Source organism: Leucoraja erinacea, chromosome 13, assembly GCF_028641065.1.
Source record: "Leucoraja erinacea ecotype New England chromosome 13, Leri_hhj_1, whole genome shotgun sequence".
In the NCBI taxonomy this organism is placed as follows: Eukaryota; Metazoa; Chordata; class Chondrichthyes; order Rajiformes; family Rajidae; genus Leucoraja; species Leucoraja erinaceus.
Window position 1 is genome coordinate 37459113 of NC_073389.1, and position 22709 is coordinate 37481821.

At 39.8% G+C, this 22709-nt stretch overlaps 1 protein-coding gene across 3 annotated transcripts; it reads left to right on the forward strand.

The window, feature by feature from the left end:
• Positions 1-74: 74 nt before the first annotated feature.
• On the forward strand, positions 75-22709 carry LOC129702876 (histone-binding protein RBBP7). Of its 3 annotated transcripts, XM_055644939.1 has the most exons (13): positions 75-240; positions 5554-5698; positions 6006-6151; positions 7387-7560; positions 8009-8124; positions 8370-8530; positions 9573-9699; positions 14031-14108; positions 17436-17512; positions 18856-18913; positions 21561-21671; positions 21844-21941; positions 22576-22709. In XM_055644939.1, the coding sequence occupies exons 1-12, from the start codon at positions 216-218 to the stop codon at positions 21910-21912; spliced, it is 1287 nt and encodes a 428-aa protein (XP_055500914.1). In that variant the 5' UTR covers positions 75-215; the 3' UTR covers positions 21913-21941; positions 22576-22709. The 3 variants fall into 3 exon arrangements, with proteins under 3 accessions (XP_055500914.1, XP_055500913.1, XP_055500915.1); XM_055644938.1 differs by having other exon boundaries at positions 21844-22709; XM_055644940.1 differs by having other exon boundaries at positions 86-218; positions 21844-22709.

The window sequence follows — 22709 nt, forward strand, 5'->3', positions numbered from 1 at the left end:
CGCGTGCACGGAAAGGCGCGGCGCGCGCTCCCGCCCCGCGGGCGCAGGGAGGCGGGGCGAGCGGGTCCCTGGATCGCCGCGCGTGCGCACACGGTGTAGATTGTGGCGCGGGGTCGGTGGTTCTGTTTTTACGCGCGAGCGGGCTCGATTGTTTCGAAAGAGAAAATCACATATAATTCAAAATAAACGGCGAGCGGCAGCAGCCTTCATTCCGCATGGTGAGAATGGCTGATAAAGAGGGTGAGTGTGATGCACCGTGCATCGGAGCTTCAGTGCCGTTGCTCGAAGCCAGTGGGCCCAGTGGCGCTACGGTCCGGGGTGAAGGGAGGGCAACCTCGGGTAGCCGGAACTCGCCAGCTCCGGGCCACAATTGCGCGAGTGGAGAAGTCAGGAGGAAGAGGAGGAGGGGTGGCTAGTCACTCGGTGCATCAGGACTGCCGTCTGGCGAGCGGTCGTTCCCCCAGCCCCATCCCCATGTCTCCGATGCGAGAGGCCACTGACCCGAACTAACTCCGACCCCGTGGAACTGGACGGAGCAACCTCCTCGAGGCGTCTCACACCGGCCTTTAGGATGGATACCTTTTTTGTGCGGCGGGGATCTGCGGTGGGTGGGACTTGGGTGGTTCCACTGGTGCTGTCCTGTCGTTACATTTGGAGCTGACCAGATTTTCTGTTTAGTAACAGGAATGGTGCTGTTGGGTTAATTATTGCCGTGTTTTGTGTGTGGCGTGCAAAAGCACAGAAGTCAATGTTTGCAGCCGGGCCCCTACTTTGAGAGCTTGTAATGTGGTTTTCGTGACCTCGGGTCAAACAAATTTGAAATCTAGTCCCTTACAATGAAGGAAACGTGCCAAATGTTAAGCAAAGTGAGTTCCCTCACACCACACTGGAGCTTGTAGTGTTGAGCCTGAAATGTTATCCGTTTCTCTTTCCACATGGCCTGGGTATTTCTAGCATTTTCTGTGTTTGTTTCAGAATTTCTAGTATCTACATATATTTTATTTTACAACTAGGAAAACTAGTTTGGCGACGTAAGACCTTTTTGGTCTGTATTAGGCACACATTTAGTTTCTATTCTCGTGATAGTATCTTACAGAATGAACGCCGCCTCAATATAGTTTGGAGTGGTGTTGTAGATTGGGAGTTTGAGGCGTCTGGGTCACTGCATTTTAAAAAAGTAAGGGGAGGAGTGGACGAATCTCAATCAATTTCCTGAGGATTGTAAGGGGTGAGCTGACAGGGTACGCAAGTATGAGATTCTGAATGAATGAATTCTGATATTTTAACTACATCAATTTCTAGAGATGAACCTAACTGGGAAAACATACAACAGCAGCAGTTTTATAATCTTCAGTACTTGTAACCTGACCTAAGAAAGGAGCATTGCTGAAATAAAAATTGGGTCCAAGTGATAACAGGAGAAAAATAGGCATGATGAAGAAAACTTGTTTGAAGGTTAGATTTTGAGGAACATAAAAGAGACTTGAGGAAGGGGTTAAAAAGGTCCATGGTAAACATTAGTATTGAAACCAGGGATGCTCTCAAGATTTCAGAATCCGAGTTGTGCAAATGTCTTGGAGTGTGGTAGACAAAAGGTGAAGGGGTAGGCCATTCGGCCATTCGAGGCCATTCACTGTGATCATGGCTGATCATCCACAATCAGTACCCTGTTCCTGCCCACTCCCCACATCGCTTGACTGTGCTAACTTTAAGAGCTCTATCTAACTCTCTTGAAAGCATCCAGAGAATCTGCTTCCACTGCCTTCTGAGGCAGAGAATTCCACAGATTCACAATTCTCTGGGTGAAGAAGTTTTCCCTCATCTCTGTTCTAAATGGCCTACCTCATATTCTTAAACTGTGGCCCCTGGTTCTGGACTCTCCCAACATCGGGAACATGTTTCCTGCCTCTAGCGTGTCCAATCTATTAATAATCTTATGTTTCAATAAGATGCCCTCTCATCCTTCTAAATTCCGATGTATAGGGTGATTTCACGAAAGGTCAATGGAGCGTAGATCCGCACCAAAATATATTTCTCAATGTTTCGTGTTTAAAGCCTGCACATGCACATTCACCCAAACTACTTATTTATTTCTTTATCATCGAATACATTCCATGCTGCAGGCTTGTCTGTTATTAGATGATAAATAAATAAATAAGTAGTTTGGGTGAATGTGCAGGCTTTAAACAAGAAACATTGAGAAATATATTTTGGAAAATAATAAAATGTCCTAATTTTGTCCAACTGACAGCTGACAATTATCCCATTCCTTAGCTTGCATCTGAGTAAAATTTATTTCAAAATGCATTGATAGTTTACCATTATTTAAATGGTAAATGTAGCTTCAGAAGCGTTTTCATTTTGCATGTTAAAACCCACCTGAGAACCATGGGCGATTTTGCAATTTTACTGAGGGATTTTTCACTTTTAAAACTTCTCATATAACAAATGAATAAAGATAAAAGTCAATAATGCCTTACTTTTGATGAAATTCAGCGAGCAAACGCGATAATTCCTGATATTTTGGACCTTTAAATCTCCACGGCAGATGTCCGCTGTTCACTTCCGCTGGATTGGCACCTTCAGCTCCCTCTTGAATTTACCTTAGTTTCTATCTTTTGTTTAACCATATAACCATATAACAATTACAGCACGGAAACAGGCCATCTCGACCCTACAAGTCCGTGCCGAACAAATTTTTTTCCCCCCTTAGTCCCACCTGCCTGCACTATTACCATAACCCTCCATTCCCTTCTCATCCATATGCCTATCCAATTTATTTTTAAATGATACCAATGAACCTGCCTCCACCACTTCCACTTGTTTGGGCTGTAAATTTAGGTAGCTGTGCCTCACGGTCACCCCGACTGGCACAATAAATTGCAGCGTGTTTTCCCATTCACTAACATGTACCGGAAGTGTAACATGTCCTCCACTTCAAATTTTCGGTTACGTGGGTGCGGATCTACGCTCCAGTGACCTTTCGTGAAATCACCCTATACAAGCCCAGTCGTTCCATTCTTCCAACATACGACAGTCCTGCCATCCTGGGAATTAACCTTGTGAACCTACGCTGCACTCCCTCAATAGCAAGATCTGGAGGAGATTGTTTTGAAAAGACTAAGTAATAGCTCTGAGTTATTTGAAACTGCAAAGATGGGTCAATGGTACTTGTTTGGACATGGATCGTATTGTTTTGCATGATTTAAACCTCAATAGTACATTGGAGACTACAAGAATAGATTGGAAGATCAGGATCAGAGTTGCCATTGGCAGCGATAATCTGGTGCATGGAGATACTAATAGGTGTCCTGTAGTATGGGAATATGGACAATAATTTGTCTTTATTAAATTGTAAAAGGTTTGGTTTACTGCGACAGTTGTTGGAGAGAGGGCTAAGTTACAGCTTGTGATGCTGTACACGAGTTCCTTATTCACAATGTTTACTTAATGTTTGAAGAGCAAATTTCTGCTTATCCACTACTTAATTTTTGACAAGGAGCACAGTTTAGAGACCGGTATGATCGTGGTGTGGTATAGGGGGGTTGCACGTAAGGTCATTGGGTCAAAGGGCGTGATGCACGGACCAGCTCAATCCATGTGGAGGACATGGCGACCTCTGGCATATACTGTTAATACACGCAACGCATACTTTCTTACCCATTAAAAACCGCTGAAAAGGTCATTTTATGCGTTGTAAATAATTATGGAAATCGGGGTAAGCGTGAGAGACATTTATCGTACTTCAGAATTGCAAAAGTGAGGAGAAATTATGGTAGAGAGAAGCGAGAGCTGAAGGGACAACAACAGCTAAAGTGCTTGGAGAACATTGGCTGTGCAGATATCGTGAAAATATTGAAAATTATCGCGTATGCTCACTGCATTTCATCAACAGTAAGGCATTATTTGTGTTTTTTCTTGATTCCTTTGGTATCTAAAACATTTCAGAAGTGATAAATCTGGCTGTAAAATTTTAAAATCGCCCATGGTTCTCAAGTGGGTTTTTACATGCACAAAGAAAATGCTTTTGAAGCTAAATTTATCATTTAAAAAAATCTGCAGGTGTACGAGTGGTGTGTGGAAAAGTAAGTTTTCTATCATTATGCTATTGAGATGTATATTTTGGCAAATAATAAAATGTCTTGACAGCTTAAACACCCGCTTTCAATCACGATATTGTCAATTTGCTGAGGTTGTTTATGTCCAATTAACAGCTAACAAATATGCCATTCCTTGGCTTGCATCTGAGTAAAATGTAATTAATACCTTCATATGGTTTGCTATTTATTTATTTATTTTATTTAAAAAAAATAATGGTAAGTTTTGCTTCAGAAGCATTTTCTTTTTGTATGTTAAAAACCCACTTGAGAACCATGGGCGATTTTAAAATTTCACAGCCAGATTGATCACTTCTGAAACTTTTTAGATAACAAAGGAATCTAGAAAATACACAAATAATGCCTTGCTGTTGATGAAATGTAGTTAGTAAACGCGATAATTCCCAATATTTTCAGAACCATGGACGATTTTAAAGTTTCACAGCCAGATTGATCACTTCTGAAACTTTTTAGATACCAAAGGAATCAAGAAAATACACAAATAATGCCTTACTGTTGATGAAATGTAGTGAGTAAACGCGATAATTCCCAATATTTTCAATCTTGATATCTGCACGGCCAATGTTCGCCAAGCACTTTAGCTTCAGCTGCCGCTTCTCTCTACTGTAATTTCTCCTCACTTTTGGAATTCTGAAGTAGGCTAAATGTCTCTCACGCCTACCCCGATTTACATAATTATTTACAACGCAAAATTGTACCATTTCGGCGGTTTTTAACGGGTCTGCTGCGCTGGAAACAATGGTAAGTGCTTACCTGCAGTTCATCGTGTGTACTCCAGTTGACATAGCGTGGCAACAGTACGGGTCATGACCCGACTGGTGTGCAACCTCCTTATAGTAAAGCTAGCTATTGTCAAAGTACATGTGGAGATACTGTGGCATTTTGCTTTAAAAATGAGGAAGAAAAATATGAAGGAGAATAGGGGAGCATACAAATTCACAGTCACGGTGGCGCAGCGGTAGAGTTGCTACCTTACAGCTAATGCCGGAGACCTGGATTCGATCCAGACTACAGGTGCTGTGTGTACGGAGTTTGGACGTTCTCCCCGTGACCTGCGTGGGTTTTCTCCGAGATCTTCGGTTTCCTCCCATATTCCAAAGATGTATAGGTTTGTAGGCTACCCGACTTGGTAAATGTAAAAATTGTCCCTAGAGCGTGTAGGATAGTGTTAATGTGCGGGGATTGCTGGTCGGCGCGGACCCTGTGGGCCGAAGGGCCTGTTTCTACGCTGTATCACTAAACAAAACTAAAACTGAAATTTGAAGTTTATAAAGGCATGGAATTAATCAAACACAACAGTTTTTTATGTAGCACTCATTGCCTTTTTGAGCTGTAAATAAGTCTTTCAGTTAAATTGCAACCGATGAGCTATGTATCTTTACGTGATTTTTATTTTTTGAAAACTTGAACTGAATTAATACGTTGTTTTTTATAGTTTATGACGACGCAGTGGAAGAGCGTGTGATCAATGAAGAATATAAAATATGGAAAAAGAATACTCCATTTTTGTATGACTTGGTTATGACTCATGCATTAGAATGGCCCAGTCTTACTGTACAATGGCTACCTGATGTAACCAGGTAAAATATTTTTGTCAAATATTTTGTTTATTTTATTTTTTTGAGTTCTGGTGTTCTCTTGTATTGGTGTTACCTGTGAAAAAATTAGGCCCAAAAATGTTACATTTCTATATTGTAGATCAAAACTTTGTTTGTGGAGATATTCAGCATTGTAATAAGATAAAAGTTGAAGATCTGCTGAATTATCAAAGTGTTCCTATTTTTTAAATATTTCTCCAAATATTTTTTTTAGATTGTATGCTGAGTATCTGTTTAATTTTTCAGTAAAAACATCAATGGGCATGAGTGTTTTATCTGTTTTATGCAGGCCTGAAGGAAAAGATTACAGCGTTCACCGTTTAGTGTTAGGAACACATACATCCGACGAACAGAATCATTTGGTTATTGCAAGTGTCCAGATCCCCAACGATGATGCTCAGTTTGATGCTTCTCACTATGATAGTGAGAAGGGAGGTATGTCCTGGGATGTTACGCAGGCTTAAAAGTATCTCCAGTACTCTTTCATGCTCAGGATTCCAGCATCTTGTGTTTCTCGTGACTCTGTGGTATGCGTTTCATCTGCATTTAGCTCCTTGTGTTTGGAAGTCAAACTATTGGGTAATTATCTCGGGCCAAGTCTTTTAAATCTGTTGGATTATCTAGCAGAATCATGTATCCAATCTATAAACCTTTTGACTATTTGAAATATAATTCTCATACAATTTTACTCAGTCATTTTATTTTTCAGTATTCATCCTATTGGTCTACCATAGGTTCATTTTCTTAAACTATGCCAACTATAATTGAAATCTAAATTTCTCGGATCCATGACATTGCTAAATGCCAAATTCACTCACTTGGTTTAGAAGGTCATGTTTTATGTTATCATATTGTAAATTACTAACGTATTTGTTTAGTGCACATTAAAAATACAGAAAGTTGACCAACCGCCCTTTCTTCCTTCGAGGTGGAGAATCAACTTAATAGTTTGACACTTTGAATTTTCTCCTCAAATCTGAATGTTGTAAATATCCGAATTAAGGGATATCATTAGGATACATTCACTAACTAGTTTTCATGCCAAATGGTTTCTTATCCAGATGTACACAGCCTCTTTACACATTCCCTCAAGGAGAGATAGAGAGATGTGTGGTGCTTTTAGACTTGATGTTTAGATGTGTTCTGCTTGCTTTCTCTTTTTGAAAAAAATATTGATTATTATGTTCAGATTTACTATACGAAACATTATATTATACACCCGCAGTGTGAGTTTGCCTATTAGCAGTGGAATTGATTTGAAATTATCCAGTTTTATTTTAAACTGACATCACTGTTGCACAAGTACTCAGTCTCCTATAGATTTGAACATTGGTTTAATGGACCAATATCTAATTTACTACGATGCTAGTAAAAGTGTGAACTACAAAAGGCCCAATGCTTGTTTTTTGTAACTTGCATCTTCTCAGGACATATTTTGTAGTTTTTGTTTGGGGGTGGGGGGGATGTCAGTAATATCCAATGGGAATGCTTTCTAATCTGCTTTGTTTGCTTTACTCTCACTGAAAAGGATGTGATTGGAAATATTCCTTTAATTGTTGCTGAATAATTGCAAATTGGTTTTCCTCACAGAAGATGCTTCCTTTATGCCATGATTTGCTGTCCTAATGTTGCCAATTAAACTATTGTAATGTATCGTTTTCATTTTTCAGAATTTGGAGGATTTGGGTCTGTAAGTGGCAAAATAGAAATTGAAATTAAGATCAATCATGAGGGTGAAGTGAATAGGGCACGTTATATGCCACAGAATCCATGTATTATTGCCACCAAAACGCCAACCTCTGATGTGCTTGTCTTTGATTATACCAAACATCCATCGAAACCGGGTAAGGAACATTGTTCATTTAGTTTATTCTAACATCATATAGACCAAAAGGTCTGCATGGAGGAGCCTATAAAATACAAAAATGCAGCGGTTGTAGGAACTAAATTAGTACTTTTCGTAAGTGAAGACAGATGCAGGGTATAGTTAAAACAATATAGATTAAACTTTGAGTAAAGGGTCTGAATACTTATGTAAATGTGATATTTCAGTTAGTTCTTTTTAATTACTTTGCAAAAATTTCTAAACACTTTTTGCTTTTTTATTATGGGGTATATAAAAAAAACAAAACTTTAATCCATTTTAGAATAAGGCTGTAACGTAACAAAAATGTGGAAAAAGTGAAGGGGTCTGAATAATTTCTGAACGCACTGTATATTTTGTATACAAGGCTAGTTATTGAGTTTAACGGGAGCTGATTGTAATCAGCTGGTTTGATTGTTTCGCATTAGATCCAAGTGGCGAGTGTATTCCTGATCTGCGGCTACGTGGCCATCAAAAAGAAGGATATGGCCTCTCCTGGAACCCTAATCTGAGTGGACATCTTCTTAGTGCTTCTGATGATCATGTAGGTGCACGTGTTGCTTCAGTGTTTGACTGATCAAATGAGTGAACAAGTCTTTTGCACAAGGTGGTTGTAAACTGCAGCCAAATCTAGAATGAAGAACTTTGATTATTATTGCCATTTAACTCTGCTATTAGATGGACAAATGTTAATCTTTTTAGCTACGACATGATTAGATTTTCAGACTGGGAATCGCTTTTTCCAAATTAAGATTGGTAATAATTTAAATTCTGTCTATTTTTCCACAGACTATCTGTCTTTGGGACATTAGTGCAGGTCCAAAAGAAGGAAAGATAGTTGATGCTAAAACAATCTTTACAGGTCACACTGCAGTTGTAGAAGATGTGTCCTGGCACTTATTACATGAATCTTTGTTTGGATCAGTGGCTGATGACCAGAAACTCATGATGTGAGTATAAGATTAATGATAATTTTTAAGAGTCAGTACTGTAACCATTGAAACAACAGGAAATTATAATGTTACTTCCTGTAGACCAGAGGTATTTGCTAATGTTAAGGGCTATAATCCCAATATCTATCTTTTTCTCTTTATAATATATATCCTGACTCTGGCAACATCTCAGAGCTGGCAGGCTGTGGATGGCAGCCCAGAGACGCATGGAGCAGCAGATCTGCTGAGGGCTGCAGGTGAGGGAGAGGGGACCACCATTGACCACTTTATCAATACCACTGCTGTAGACTAGTAGCAAGTCTTTTGTGGACAGCGTTGTCCCAAGTATATTAATATTTTCCAGTGAACATTCTGGTCTTCTGCAGTGCCATACAATGCATGTTCTCATGCAATAAGGAGAGTTTTATATCAACTAGTCTTCATGTTCATTTTTTTTTGGTTCTCACTACTTTTGGGTGTTTTCTGTCAATATTGTTCAATGCTTCATGAATAATTTTATACTACAGCCATAAATAGATGCTTTTGAGCTTCTATCACAGATTACTAGATTTTCAGATGAGCAGACATTTTCCAAACATTGCCCCTGTCTCTTTCAGGGGGTATTCTTTGCCTAAATGGCTTTTCTTCATGTGTGAATGCCAGCAGGTGACATAGATTTAAATCTGCATTTACTTTGTTCCCGAGTTGGATTTTCAGCATAGTCATCACATAGAAACAGGATGCTTTGTTTTCTCTTCTAGCCAGTCATAGAAGTCAATTGCCAAATCTTATGACTGGTGAATGGCTAACTCGTCAGATGAGATTTGATCCTAAGGCCTTGCATCCAGTTACTATCTCAACTAAAGTGTATAAAAATGAAAGGTGGAAACTGCTGATGGTCAATCGGGCAAAACTTCAAATGGTCTTGGTCTGCACAGAACACACAACGATCTGACCTCACCCTGTTTATGATATTGCAAACAACTAATTGTGATATAAGTTATCTTGTGGCATTTTTTAATTTCATGCTAAAGTTCAAGTTCATATTTTTGTTTTGCAGTTGGGATACCAGGTCAAATAATACTTCAAAGCCTAGCCATTCTGTGGATGCACACACAGCCGAAGTCAACTGCTTGTCTTTCAATCCATACAGTGAATTTATCCTAGCAACTGGCTCTGCTGACAAGGTCAACATTTTTGTTACTTATAGCAGCCTTACCAAACCCACAGTGCCCTCCATAATGTTTGGGACAAAGACCCATCATTTATTTATTTGCCTCTGTACTCCACAATTTGAGATATGTAATAGAAAAAAATCACACGTGGTTAAAGTGCACATTGTCAGATTTTAATAAAGGCCATTTTAAATGTTTTGGTTTCACCATGTTGAAATTACAGAGACCTCCTTAATGTTTGGGACAGACCCATCATTTATTTGCCTCTGAAAGAGCTAATAGTTTGGAGCTCCGGAGCGTTGGGCCACTGCTCCAAAATCGTGGAGCTCTGGTGCGGAGAGCTTCCAACGCGGGCGGCACTGAACAACATCGCGGAGTCCTGGGGCGCCTTGCAGAGGGTCTACAGCAGCAGTCTCCACCCGGCGCTGCCTGCAGACTTTGGAAGCCGCCGACTCCGGTAGGAGGGGGCCGACTCTGTGTCCATGCCGCTGAGGACGTCCTGCAGCCCCGACGTCGGACTTGTATCACCCCGGCGAGCGGTCCTGGACATCGGGCCGCCCGTAGCTGCAACTGCGGAGGGCTTGGGGAGGCCCTGACCACGAGGAACAGTGGAGGAAGAGACTGACTCTGGTGCCTTCCCACACAGTGGGAAACTCTGATTCTGCTGTGTGGGGATGTTTTATGTCAAATTCTATAGTGTGTTGTGTTCTTTATTTTTATTGTATGGCTGTATGGGAATTTCATTTCACTGTGCCATCTGGCACATGTGACAATTAAATGTATCTTGTAGTCAAATCTAAAATTGAGTCGTTCTTCTACAAAAGCATGGGTCAGTACCAAGACTGAATGACATTGCAAATTATATGGAACACAATATGGAGGACAGGTTGCCTTTTCAATAACGACATTAAGATGGAATCCTTCAGTAATAGCATATGCTTCTTTTCAAGGCCATAAAGAAGCCAAGATTGGAAAACAAAATAGCTGACGTTCCAGAGATAAGTAATAACTTGTTATTGGATGAGCTTGATTTGGACCCAGCTTTCCTATATTGTGAAAGGCTAAAAATATTTCAGTCATGCCACATTCAGACTTGGTAGGAGTGTTTTACTGATAAGAAAAATGTATAATTGTGCTAACTCTCCTTTGTTCTGTGAGTGGGAGCCCGAGAAGCACTGAACAACGTTTGTACTCATTGTAGATCTTTGCCACTCCCGTCTGACAAATCAGTTAAAGATTGCCATGGTCATTTAACGTTTGTTGCTATCTGCTTTTTAAGAAGCAAACTTTTGACATCTGTACTACACAATTTGAGATTTGTAATTGAAAAATCACATGTGGTTAAAGTGCACATTGTCAGATTTTATTAAATGGTATTTTTATATATTTTGGTTTCACCATGTAGAAATTACAGCTGTGTTTATACAAAGTTCCCACATTTAAGGGCACCATAATGTTTGGGACACATCGCTTCACAGGTGTTTGTAATTGCTCAGGTGTGTTTAATTGCCTCCTTAATGTAGGTATAAGAGAGCTCTCAGCACCTAGTCTTTCCATCACATTTGGAAACTTTTATTGTTTATCAACATAAGGACCAAGGTTGTTCCAATGGAAGTCAAAAGAAGCGATTATGAGTGAGAAACAAGAATAAAACCGATAGAGACATCAACCAAACCGTAGGCTTACCAAAATCAACTGTTTGGAACATCATAAAGAAGAAAGAGAGCACAGGTGAGCTTAGGGAAATCGCAAAGAGACTGGCAGGCCTAGAAAGACCTCCACAGCTGATGACAGAAGAATTCTCTCTATAATAAAGAACCCCCCCCCCCCCCCCCCCCCCTCCCCCAAACACCTGTCCGACAGGCCAGAAACACTCTTCATGAGTCCAGTGTGGATTGTCAGTAACTACTGTCCGCAAAAGACTACATGAACATAAATACAGAGGCTACACTGCAAGATGTAAACCACTGGTTAGCTGCAAAAATAGGATGGCCAGGTTACAGTTTGCCAAGAAGTACTTAAAAGAGCAACCACAGTTCTGGAAAAAGCTCTTGTGGACAGATGAGACAAAGATTAACTTGTATCAGAGTGATGGCAAGAGCAAAGTATGGAGGAGAGAATTAACAGATCCAAAGCATACCACCTCATGTGTGACACACGGTGGTGGGGCTGTTATGGCCTGGGCATGTATAGCTGCTGAAGGTACTAGCTCACTTATTTTCATTGATGATACAATTACTGATGGTAGTAGCATAATGAATTCTGAAGTGCATAGTCACATCCTAACTGTTCATGTTCAAACAAATGCCTGAACTCATTGGCCGGCGGTTCATTCTACAGCAAGGCAATGATCCTAAACGTACTGCGAAAGCAACAAAGGAGTTTTTCAGAGCTAAGAAATGGTCAATTCTTGAGTGGCCTGGTCAATCACCTGATCTAAACCCAATTGAGCATGCCTATTGTATGCTGAAGGGGACTAGCCCCCAAAACAAGCAAAAGCTGCAATGCAGGCCTGGCAGAGCATCACCAGAGAAGACACCTAGCAACTGGTGATGTCCATGACTCGCAGACTTTAAACAGTCAATGAATGTAAAGGATATGCAACAAAATACTAAACATGACTATTTTCATTTACACAACATTATGGTGCCCTGAAATGGGGGAACTATCTATAAACACTGCTGTGATTTCTGCATGATGAAACCAATATGTATAAAAATTGCCTTTATTAAAATCTGACAATGTGCACTTTAACTACATTTTTTTTTTCTATTACAAACCTCAAATTGTGGAGTAAAGAGGCAAATAAATAAATGATGGGTCTTTGTCCCAAACATTATGGAGGGCACTGTACAGCGGTGTTTATACATAGCCGCGCCACCCCCCACCCCCCAATTTCAGGGCAACAGAATTTTTGGGACTCAACAATGTCATGTAAATTAAAGTAGTCATGTTTAGTATTTTGTTGCTTATCCTTTGCATGCAATGACTGCTGCCTGCGATTGATGAACATCACCAGTTGCTGGGTGTCTTCTCTGGCGCTGCTATGCAAGGCCTATATTGTAGACATCTTTAGCTTATGCTTGTTGTGGGGGCTGGTCTTCCGTTTTCGCTTCAGCATATAAAAGGCATGCTCAATAGGGTGATTGACCTGCCACTCAAGAATTGACCTTTTTTTTTTTTGTTGCTTTATCATTATGTTTTGGATCATTGTCTTGCTGTAGAATGAACCACCGCCCAATGAGCTTTGAGGCATTTGGTTGAACCTGAGCAGATAGGATGTGTCTATACACTTTAGAATTCATTATGCTACCACCATCAGCAGTTGTTTCCTCAATGAAGATAAGTGAGACGGTACCTTAAGCAGCCATACATGCCCAGGCCATAACACCCCCACCACCATTTTTCACAGATGAGGTGGTATGCTTTGGATCTTGGGCAGTTCCTTCTCTCCTCCATACTTTGCTCTTGCCATCACTCTGATAGTTAATCTTCATCTCATCTGTCCACAATACTGTTTTCCAGAACTGTGGTTGCTCTTTTAAGTACTTTGTGGCGAACTAGCCTGGCCTTCCTATTTTTGCAGCTAACCAGTGGTTTGCATATTGCAGTGTAGTCAGTGGTCATTGACAAATCCACACCTGACGCCTGAAGAGTGTTTCTGATCTGTCGGACAGGTGTTTGGGGGGTTTTCTTTATTATAGAGAGAATTCTGTCATCAGCTGTGGAGGTCTTCCTTGGCCTACCCGTCCCTTTGCAATTAGTAAGCTCTCAATGATGTTCCAAACAGTTGATTTTGGTTAGCCTGCTTGGCTGATGTCTTTAACGGTTTTATTCTTGTTTCTCAGTCTCATAACGGCTTCTTTGACTTTCATTGGCATCACTTCGATCTTCATGTTGATAAACGGCAATAAAAGTTTCCAAAGGTGATGGAAAGACTAGGTGCTGAGAGCTTTCTTATACCTGCATTAAGGAGACAGTTAAACATACCTGAGCAATTACAAACAGCTGTGAAGCCAAGAGTCCCAAACATTATGGTGCCCTGATATGGGGGGGACGATGTATAAATACTTCTGTAATTTTTACATGGTGAAACCAAAATGTATAAAAATGGCCTTTATTAAAATCTGACAATGTGCACTTTAACCACATGGTTTTTTTCTATTACAAATCTCAAATTGTGGTCTTTGTCCCAATCATTATGGAGGGCACTGTATTCATTACGTGCTTTGTCTTTCTATAAGTTTTTCCGATGTGTTCTGTAAATTTAGATTGTTTTTTAAAATTGCACTATTAAAAGCAATGTGACCACACATTTAATTTTTCCAACGTGTTATATTTAGACGGTGGCATTGTGGGACCTTCGGAATCTAAAATTAAAGCTTCATTCTTTTGAGTCTCACAAGGATGAAATCTTCCAGGTGAGCAGCAAGTTTTTTGTTAACAAGAGATTGCGAAGTTTTTGGTTCGTTAATGGTTCCTTGTTATAATTGGGAGATGTAGGTTATACTTTACCATTGTTTTTATGAGTTTATTTTCCTTTTTTGTACATAAAATAGAAGTGATTTTCCCATGGGATTATACTTCCTAGGAAATATTTTCCACTCCATCTAAAGATTGAGATTTGTTTGTCCATGTCTTCAATTGTTAAGGAGTTGGAATTTTATGCAGTCAAAGTAGTCTGCACATGAATTTGCCCCTCTGCCATTTCCAAATCGATAATTGTTCAAATTTATTTACATTTGCTGATGCACCAGTGTTGTAAATATTGCATGAGATACATATTTTTTAAATCTTAAGAAAATAGGGTATGACATTGGAAATGTTTTAGAACTATTACAATGATGGTAACGTAGAACTAGATTCACGTTGTGCATGGTGGAACATCTTTTACATGGTTGAAAAGCCTGCTCTTGCTCTTTGCCTTATAATTCTGGTTCAACCTATTGGTATTGTGAAGTAGAGTTTTTTGATCACTAAGTATCATTGCTGTAAAAATGACTTGGAGAGAGGAAGTGAATTTGGATATAGTGGTATTCCTTGTTTGTGTTTATCAGTCAGATTCAATACATGCCATTGTATGGAAATGGCACAAGCCCCACACAATGCCACAAAATAAATTGTATTTCACAGTTGTTCTTCACTAATATTTCCCATTGCTTTCGTTCCATTTGGCACGTAGGACTGTCCATATTTGGTGCTACTTTTATCTGGGCGGTCATTCATAAGAAATTGCTCCTAAGTGATACTTTCACGATATTTCTCCTGCTGAATCCTTTTTCTTTTCTGTTTTCCATCTGCATGCTTGACAAAAAATGCAAAATCCAGTGTTAATTTGCACGTGTTGAAAACATTGTTTCAGATCTTTTAATCTCTCCATTGTTCTTATTTGTTACACTATGCTCGACAGCCATAAGCATTGTCTTTGGATGTATCTAATATTGCAATAGTCACTGACACCATCTCTTTACCGTGCAAATATTTGGTGTAGAAACAAATTGTTCACTGCCATGAACTGATGTTTGACTTAGCAGTGCTAGAAGCTCACAACTATCAAAAAATCATTCAATTTCCACCTTTTGTATAATTACCTCTAAATTCATCTGCTGGTGAAATCCTCATCCAAACTGTTATTTCCAGACTTCAATGCTCCAGCATATTTAGTTGGCCTTCCTTATTCCATGTAAAGTTTTGCAGATGGACATTGAGTTGTTTAGGTGTTTCTGAAGTTTAACAATCTATTTCCTGCCACTTGAGCTTGCCTTTTCAAAAAAAGAATACTTAAATGTTGACAACCATGCTTTCATTTGTGAAAGTAAAAACTAGAGAAATTGCAGCTTTGTGATGTATATATTTTTACTGCTATCTATTGCAGCCTATCTTGGTTATTTTTAATCATCCTGCCCTTTACTTAAAATCTCTGCACATAAAAAAAATGTAGGAAACCTTGAATCATTTATGACTTCTTCTCTCAAGAAACTTTAAGTTTGGCATGGGCGCCATTCTGTAAAAGTTCAGCTTTTTATGGCTCAGCAGATCATAGTACAGGTTGAAGACCAATTTTCTGGCACCCACCGTTCTGGATTATCCGTTTTTCCGGGACAACAAACGTTGTGTGATATTGAAACAACAATACCCTCATGACCTGCTAATGACACCCCTCCTGTGTCTCTAAAGCACCATGGAGTGCAGAAACTAAAAATATATATATATAAAGTGAAACTGAATATGAATAGAATGACCTGCTGAGCCATTCCCGTCTCCCTGGCCATATAGAGCTCCGGCTTCCGACCCCACCCCTGACTCGCCAGGTGCACCAGTGATCCCCTCTCAACTGCTATTTCTTCTGTGATGGATTTAGCCGCTCCCCACTTGGCCATCGCCACCTGCTTCTCCAGTCGCCCTGTCCAGTCAGCATTGACACCTCCCTCACGGGCCTAGTTTTAAAGTGAAATGACACAAAGTGCTGGAGTAACTCAGCTGACTGAATTAGTCTGAGGAAGAATCCCGATGTCACCTATCCACGTTCTCCAGAGATCCTGAATTGCTCCAGCACTTTGTGGCCTTTTGTCTATTAACCATCATCTGCAGTCATCAGCAATAACTGCACCTCTCCCAATGGATCTATGGTCCGTTTATAGTAAATCCTCATTTTAACATCCATAGCGGAGGGTGTGGGGTCGGAAGCCTTGGATCTAAGCTGCTGGGACAGTGGGAGCTGGGGATGGTTCGGCAGGTCCTTCAATTCACATTCAGTTTACAATTCCATCTGTGGTGCTTGAGGAAGTTCAACAGAGGTCTCATAATTTTGTCTGGATTTTAGGGGGGTATGGTGGGGAGAGACCATCAGCTGCTGTAAAATTGGTGTTCAACCTGTATCAACTTGCTGTGCGTTGATGACATTAAGGATCTCATCTGACCTATTATTTTAAAAAAATCTTTAATTGTACTAATTATTTGTGAGTGCAATAAATTATTGGAAATAATCTGATTTTCATGCTGTTGCCTTAGTATTCCTATTAAAATGTGACCAGATACGTCTTTTGAGTCATATATGACAATGAGATAATGTACAATGTAGTCTCACACCACCTTGCCAAAATTCTTTGCTTGGACCTATTTTATTAGGACAACCGGCCTGTAGAATTGGTCATTTGAAATTAATAATGACATGCTATATAATTCTCTGGTAGGTTACAATTAAAAATAAATAAGGATATACATTGGAAACATGATTATGAACTTCAGTGGACTGCTTGTATCTTTCTACATCAGTTAATTCAAATTGTATGGAACTACCTTTCATTAGAAAGATTCAGGACCTCTAACATTTGTGTAAGATTCCAATAGTCTATATCTAGTTTTCTTCCATTAGTTTTTTGTCTTTTACACTTGTCAAACGTTGCTGGTTCTCATCTATAATCTGGGAATAATTTATGTTGAAAATGATAAAAATGAACCCTTCAGTTTGTTTACCTCAATGGATGGTACATTTAAAATGGCATATTGGTGTTGTGTATAGTACAGTAAGATATTACGGTTTAGCATGTAGATAGAAACGAAGCTCAGGTGTTCAGTACACGCTGTTGCCAGTGTGGGTCTTTGTTTTACAAAAGTACAGTGCGCATACTCGCACATATTCACGAGACTGATAAGGAAAGCACCATTTCCTTTGCAAGACCTTTATCCATAATCCTTCCTATCCCATTTACCAAAGACCGCAGGTGATGCTGAAATTTATTTTGTAGGTCCAATGGTCTCCACATAATGAAACTATCCTGGCTTCCAGTGGTACAGATCGTCGCCTCAATGTTTGGGATTTAAGGTGAGAAGAAATTTGTACTTTTCCAATAAACAGTTTTCTTTCAGTAACATGTTGATCTGAAATCATGGTATAATAAAGTAGACAGTGATTAGTAGCAATATTCATAGGGAACGCTATCGTAGTAAAGAACACAAAGATCTGAGCTAAAGTGAACAAATAGCGGACATTGGGTTGTTCGAACGAGTCTGAGACATCGGTGGAAATTGTTTAGGGAAAGCATTGATAAAATGGATTATTCCAGCTTTCCAGAAAATTAGATGACTGAGGAAATTGTTGATGTGTTGACCAAGACTTCTCAAAACACTGATTTAAAAATGTGTAATTGGATTGTGAAATTGCTGATGTGACACCATATTTTGGAACGGTAAAAAAATAATTCTTCATCCACCAATTGTAGGGAAACTATCATAATCTGTTATTAGGGATAATAACCAAGTGTTTAAACAAATATAATCCAAGGAAAAACCTGTAAAGAAAAAGTCTTGTTCAATTTAATTCTGTGGAGAGACCATTGAGATAAATAGGGTAGTGTTAATGGCTATTACTCTGACTTCCAGAAAGCATTCAATGTAGATCCACGTAAAAGACTGGCCTAAAAATAGACTACCGGTAATTGGTTTGCCTGCCTGGTCATTTTTCTTCTGATGGTTCCAATGGTTCAATTTTGTAAAGTTCTGTGTTTTTCTCCATCTTGCAATCCTTTTGTTAATATTTTTCTCAGACGCCTTGGCTTGCAGGAGGCTGAGGGGTGATCCTACAGAGGTGTATAAAATCATGAGGGAAATAGATAGGCTGAATGCACTGTCTTTTACCAGAGTATGGGAATCAAGAACCAGAGGTAAATAAGTAAAGATTTAATAGGAACCTGAGGGACAGCTTTATCCACAAACAGAGAGGTAGTTGTATGGAATGAGCCACCAGAGGAGGTATTTAGGAAGGTACTGCTGACACTGGTTTGCACCAAAGATGGACACAAAATACTGGAGTAACTCAATGTGCCAGGCAGCATCTCTGGATAGAAGGAATGGGTGACGTTTCGGGCCAGAAATGTCGCGCATTCCTTTTATCCAGTGATGCTGCATGTCCCGCTGAGTTACTCTAGCATTATGTGGCTATCTTTGCCAGAAGAGGTATTTGAGGCAGGGATTGTAAATACATTTGAACAGGTACATGGAGTTGAAAGGCTTGGAGATATGGGCCAAATGCGGGAAGGTGGGACTGGTGTAGATGGGGCATCTTGGTTGGCATGGGCAAGTTGGGCAGAAGGGCCTCTTTCCATGTTGTATGACTCTGACTTGTTCTGCAGACTTTAATATGAATTCCCCTGGATGTTGTCATTGCAGCAAAATTGGCGAGGAACAATCAGCAGAAGATGCAGAAGATGGACCTCCAGAACTACTGGTAGGTCTGTGTACAAAATAAAACAATTAAGCTAATTTACTTTGCAATATGCCATTCTGTTTATGTTGCCTTTCCTCATTTGCCCTGTTGCAGTGCAAAAAAATGTAAACATGGACATTAGAGCTAAATTTCTGAGGTTCAGTGGGAATGTCTTCTTTTGGCATCAGGATAGTCTTTTCAGAGTTTGACATCAAGGATCCAAATAAAGCTGGTCAATAAGAATGATGGAGTTATCAGGCTTGTATCACACTAAACACGTGTAATGATGATTGTTAGAGGCCATTTAACTCCATACCGGGACATCATTGCTGGTGTTTATTGATCATAATACAGTATTCTATTTCTCAGATAATGATGGGGTTTAATGTCTAAGTCTTGCTGAATTTGGACTATTTCTGAATTTGGCTGATGTGGTAAATACTAGACAACGAGTTCCCATGAGAGATAAGAGAAAGTTCTGGAAATGATCAGCAAGTGAGGCAACAGCTATGGAGAGAAATACAGATAACCTTTTTGATGATCTATTATTCAAATTAAGTGCAAGAGTTGTAGGCTATTTGGTCTCTCGGAGAGCTCCATGTAATTTTTTCTGAGTCAAAACTCCTTTAACATTAGTGTGGGGTGTGCTTTGCAGCCTGGATCTACTCTCTTCTTACATGTATTTAGGGGCGGTCAATCATTAATATGCTTCCTGATGGTCCGGCACTTTTTAAAAATCTGAAATTTAGGCATGTGTGCCCATAGAGGGTTTTTGTCACATAACTTTAGTTATTTTAGCATTCATTTTAAATTTGTGCTGTGGTTATTAACTCCTCGGCTTAAGAAAACACTTTTCCTTCATTTACTTTTGCCCATTTGTTATTTTTAGCACCCTTTCAACTACTTTCTTGAGGTGAAATAAAACTGCTTTATAATATTGTGCTATTTGAGATTGAATTATTACTCATTTGTTTCTGCCAAAATGGATGAGACAGGACAGTAATATGAGGATAATTAATTCCACATCTTTAAACTTTGCAATATTTTATGATGTAGTGTAGAGTGAATATCTAAAAGCAGGATCTAGTTGGGGAAGTGGGCCATGAAAAGGCAAATGGAATATAATTCTGACAATTATGAGGTGCTGCATTTTGTAAGTGGTTTGGACCTGGAGAGTATTAAGAGTGGTGGTGCATAGTTCCCAGAAAGTAGTGAGACAGGTGAATTATGATGACAATGTTTGAAAGCTTGCCCTCATCGGTCAAGGCATTGAGTATGAGAATTGGGACATGTTACAACTGTTCAAGTAGTTGGTAAGACCACATTTGAAGTACTGAGTAATTGCAGTTGCCCAGCTATAAGAATTATATAATGATGCTAGAAAATATACATTGAAGGTTCATGAGGACGTTACTGTGACTGGAGGGCTTTAGTTATGAGATTCTGTATGTGGTGGGGTGTTTGCTCTGGAGAGCAGGAGATTGGAATGACCATAAAAGTATACAATATCATGGGGAGTACAGTGGGCGGCGCGACCGATGTTGCAGCGGTCTCTGCAGTCCGTCTTTCTTTTTTAATTTTTTTTTGTTGTCCCGTTGAGTGTATAGTTTGTAGTGGGTTTTTTAATTGTTTTTAACTGTGGGGGTGGGGAAACTTTTATATCTCTTCCCTGTATGGGGGACCCGGCCTTTTCCCTGTCGGGTTTCCGTTGTCTTTGGGGCCTCCAACCGGAAAGACCTGGGGGCTCCAGTCGTGGAGCCTGCGGACCTACCATCATGGAGCTGGCCGGCTTCGGAGCGTGGAGAGCTGTGGTGGCGCGCGGCTGCGGCCCGACGTCAGAGCTTCAGAGGCTCCAGCCGCAGGCCCGGTGGATGGTGACATCGGGAGCTCGCGGGTCCCTGGTGGGAGACCGCTTTTCGGAGCTCCCGCAACGGCAACTTCTCCCACCTGAATTGCGGGGTTGAAATGACCTAGAGCGGGGCTTTAACGGCCGTGGGATTTGCCAGTGCCCGCCAGGGGTTCCAACATCAAGACCTGGAGCGCGGCCTTGCATCGCCCGGCGCGACCTCAATGACCGCAGGACTTACCATAGCCCACCGAGGGCTTTGACATCGGGAGAAGAATGGAGAGCAGGGGAGAGACAAGACTTTGCCTTCCATCACAGTGAGGATGAGATTTACTGTGATGGATGTTTGTGTAAATTGTGTTGGTGTGTGTCTTGGTTCTTTTCTTGTTGTATGACTGCAGAAATCAAATTTCATTTGAACTTCATTTGTTCAAATGACAATAAACGGTATTGTATTGTTACAGGCCTTTAGTTAACCTTAGAGAATATAAATTTAAGATGTGAGGACAAAGATTTAAAAGTGACATGCTTTACAACTTTTTCGCACCGTATGGTGGGTGTATAGTACAAGCTGTCAGAGAAAGCTGGTGAAGTAGATACAATTACATTTAAGAAGGTACGTGAATAGAAATGATTTAGTAGAATGTGGGCAAAATGCAACCAGATAGATCGGACTAGCTTGAATAAACATCTTGGACAGCATGGACTAGCTGGGCCGAAACCGTTCCAAAAGGGAAGAATTTCTTCATGCAGAGTGTCAATTTATAGGTAGATTTAAATCTCCTCAACAATCATTCAAGCTATATTGTTTTTTTCTTGCAGTTTATTCATGGAGGGCACACTGCAAAGATCTCTGATTTCTCCTGGAATCCAAACGAACCATGGGTAATCTGTTCTGTTTCGGAAGATAATATTATGCAAGTTTGGCAGATGGTGAGTGTTGGTCTTACTGAAGTGGCTGTAGTCCAAATAACAAAGAAATAGTATAAAAAGTGCAGAGTATAAAATTTAGTTAATATATTTGTAGCATGGCTAAATAACTTGTGTATTATGGTTAAATTACATAAATGTTATTTATCAAGATTTAATTGTAATTTTGTTTCAGGCTGAGAATATTTACAATGATGAAGAGCCTGATACACCGGCCTCTGAACTAGAGAGTCAAGGATCATAAGCCTCATTATCACCACCTGCATTTAAGAGGTCTGAAAAAAATCTAGACTGATAATCTTAACACAACAATTTTCCAAGTGGTCCTTTCCAGTCGAATGTTGGGGCTTGTGTATATATAAAGCACTTACGGAAATTCTGACGTGCAATTCCTGTAATTTCCAGAGAGTGTCGTACAGAAATTTTGGAAGTGTTTTGAGAATGCACAGCCTGATTTATGCAGTAGTGTGTGATTGTATTTCTTAGCATGTATAAAAGCTTATTGATAGCTGCCAGAAATCTAAAGCACAAATTGTGTATACTTATGTTTTGCCATAATACAGCTTGACCCTGAAATGTGATTAGCAGCAGGGGCATTGATTTGGAGCATACACGACAATTGATTCCAATGGAAATGTGTTAAATTTGAAGTCTCGACAAGGAATTTTTTACCTTAAACTTAAGGACAGGAAAGACATTGATTATCTAAAGTGCATGTTGCAGCACTTGGAATTCTTTGGCTTGTATTTGTCCAGCCCTCTTGACCCACAACACGTGCATAGTGGTGGTTCAAATGCCATTAACTTTCCAGCATTTGTTGCTGCAGCACATCCATGTCCATAAATTTTAAATAATTGCAGCAAATGTTGTATTATCATTGAGAACAAAATATTTACTTGTTTTTCAGTGTAATTCAGCAAATGGTGAAGAAATGCTACTGCAGTCCTCTGAGGGATAAGAACTAACGTATGTGGTGTAGGTTTCTTAGCGTTTGAGGCTCTTGTGTGTATGAGTGTATGCATTTATAAATTTCTATAGAAA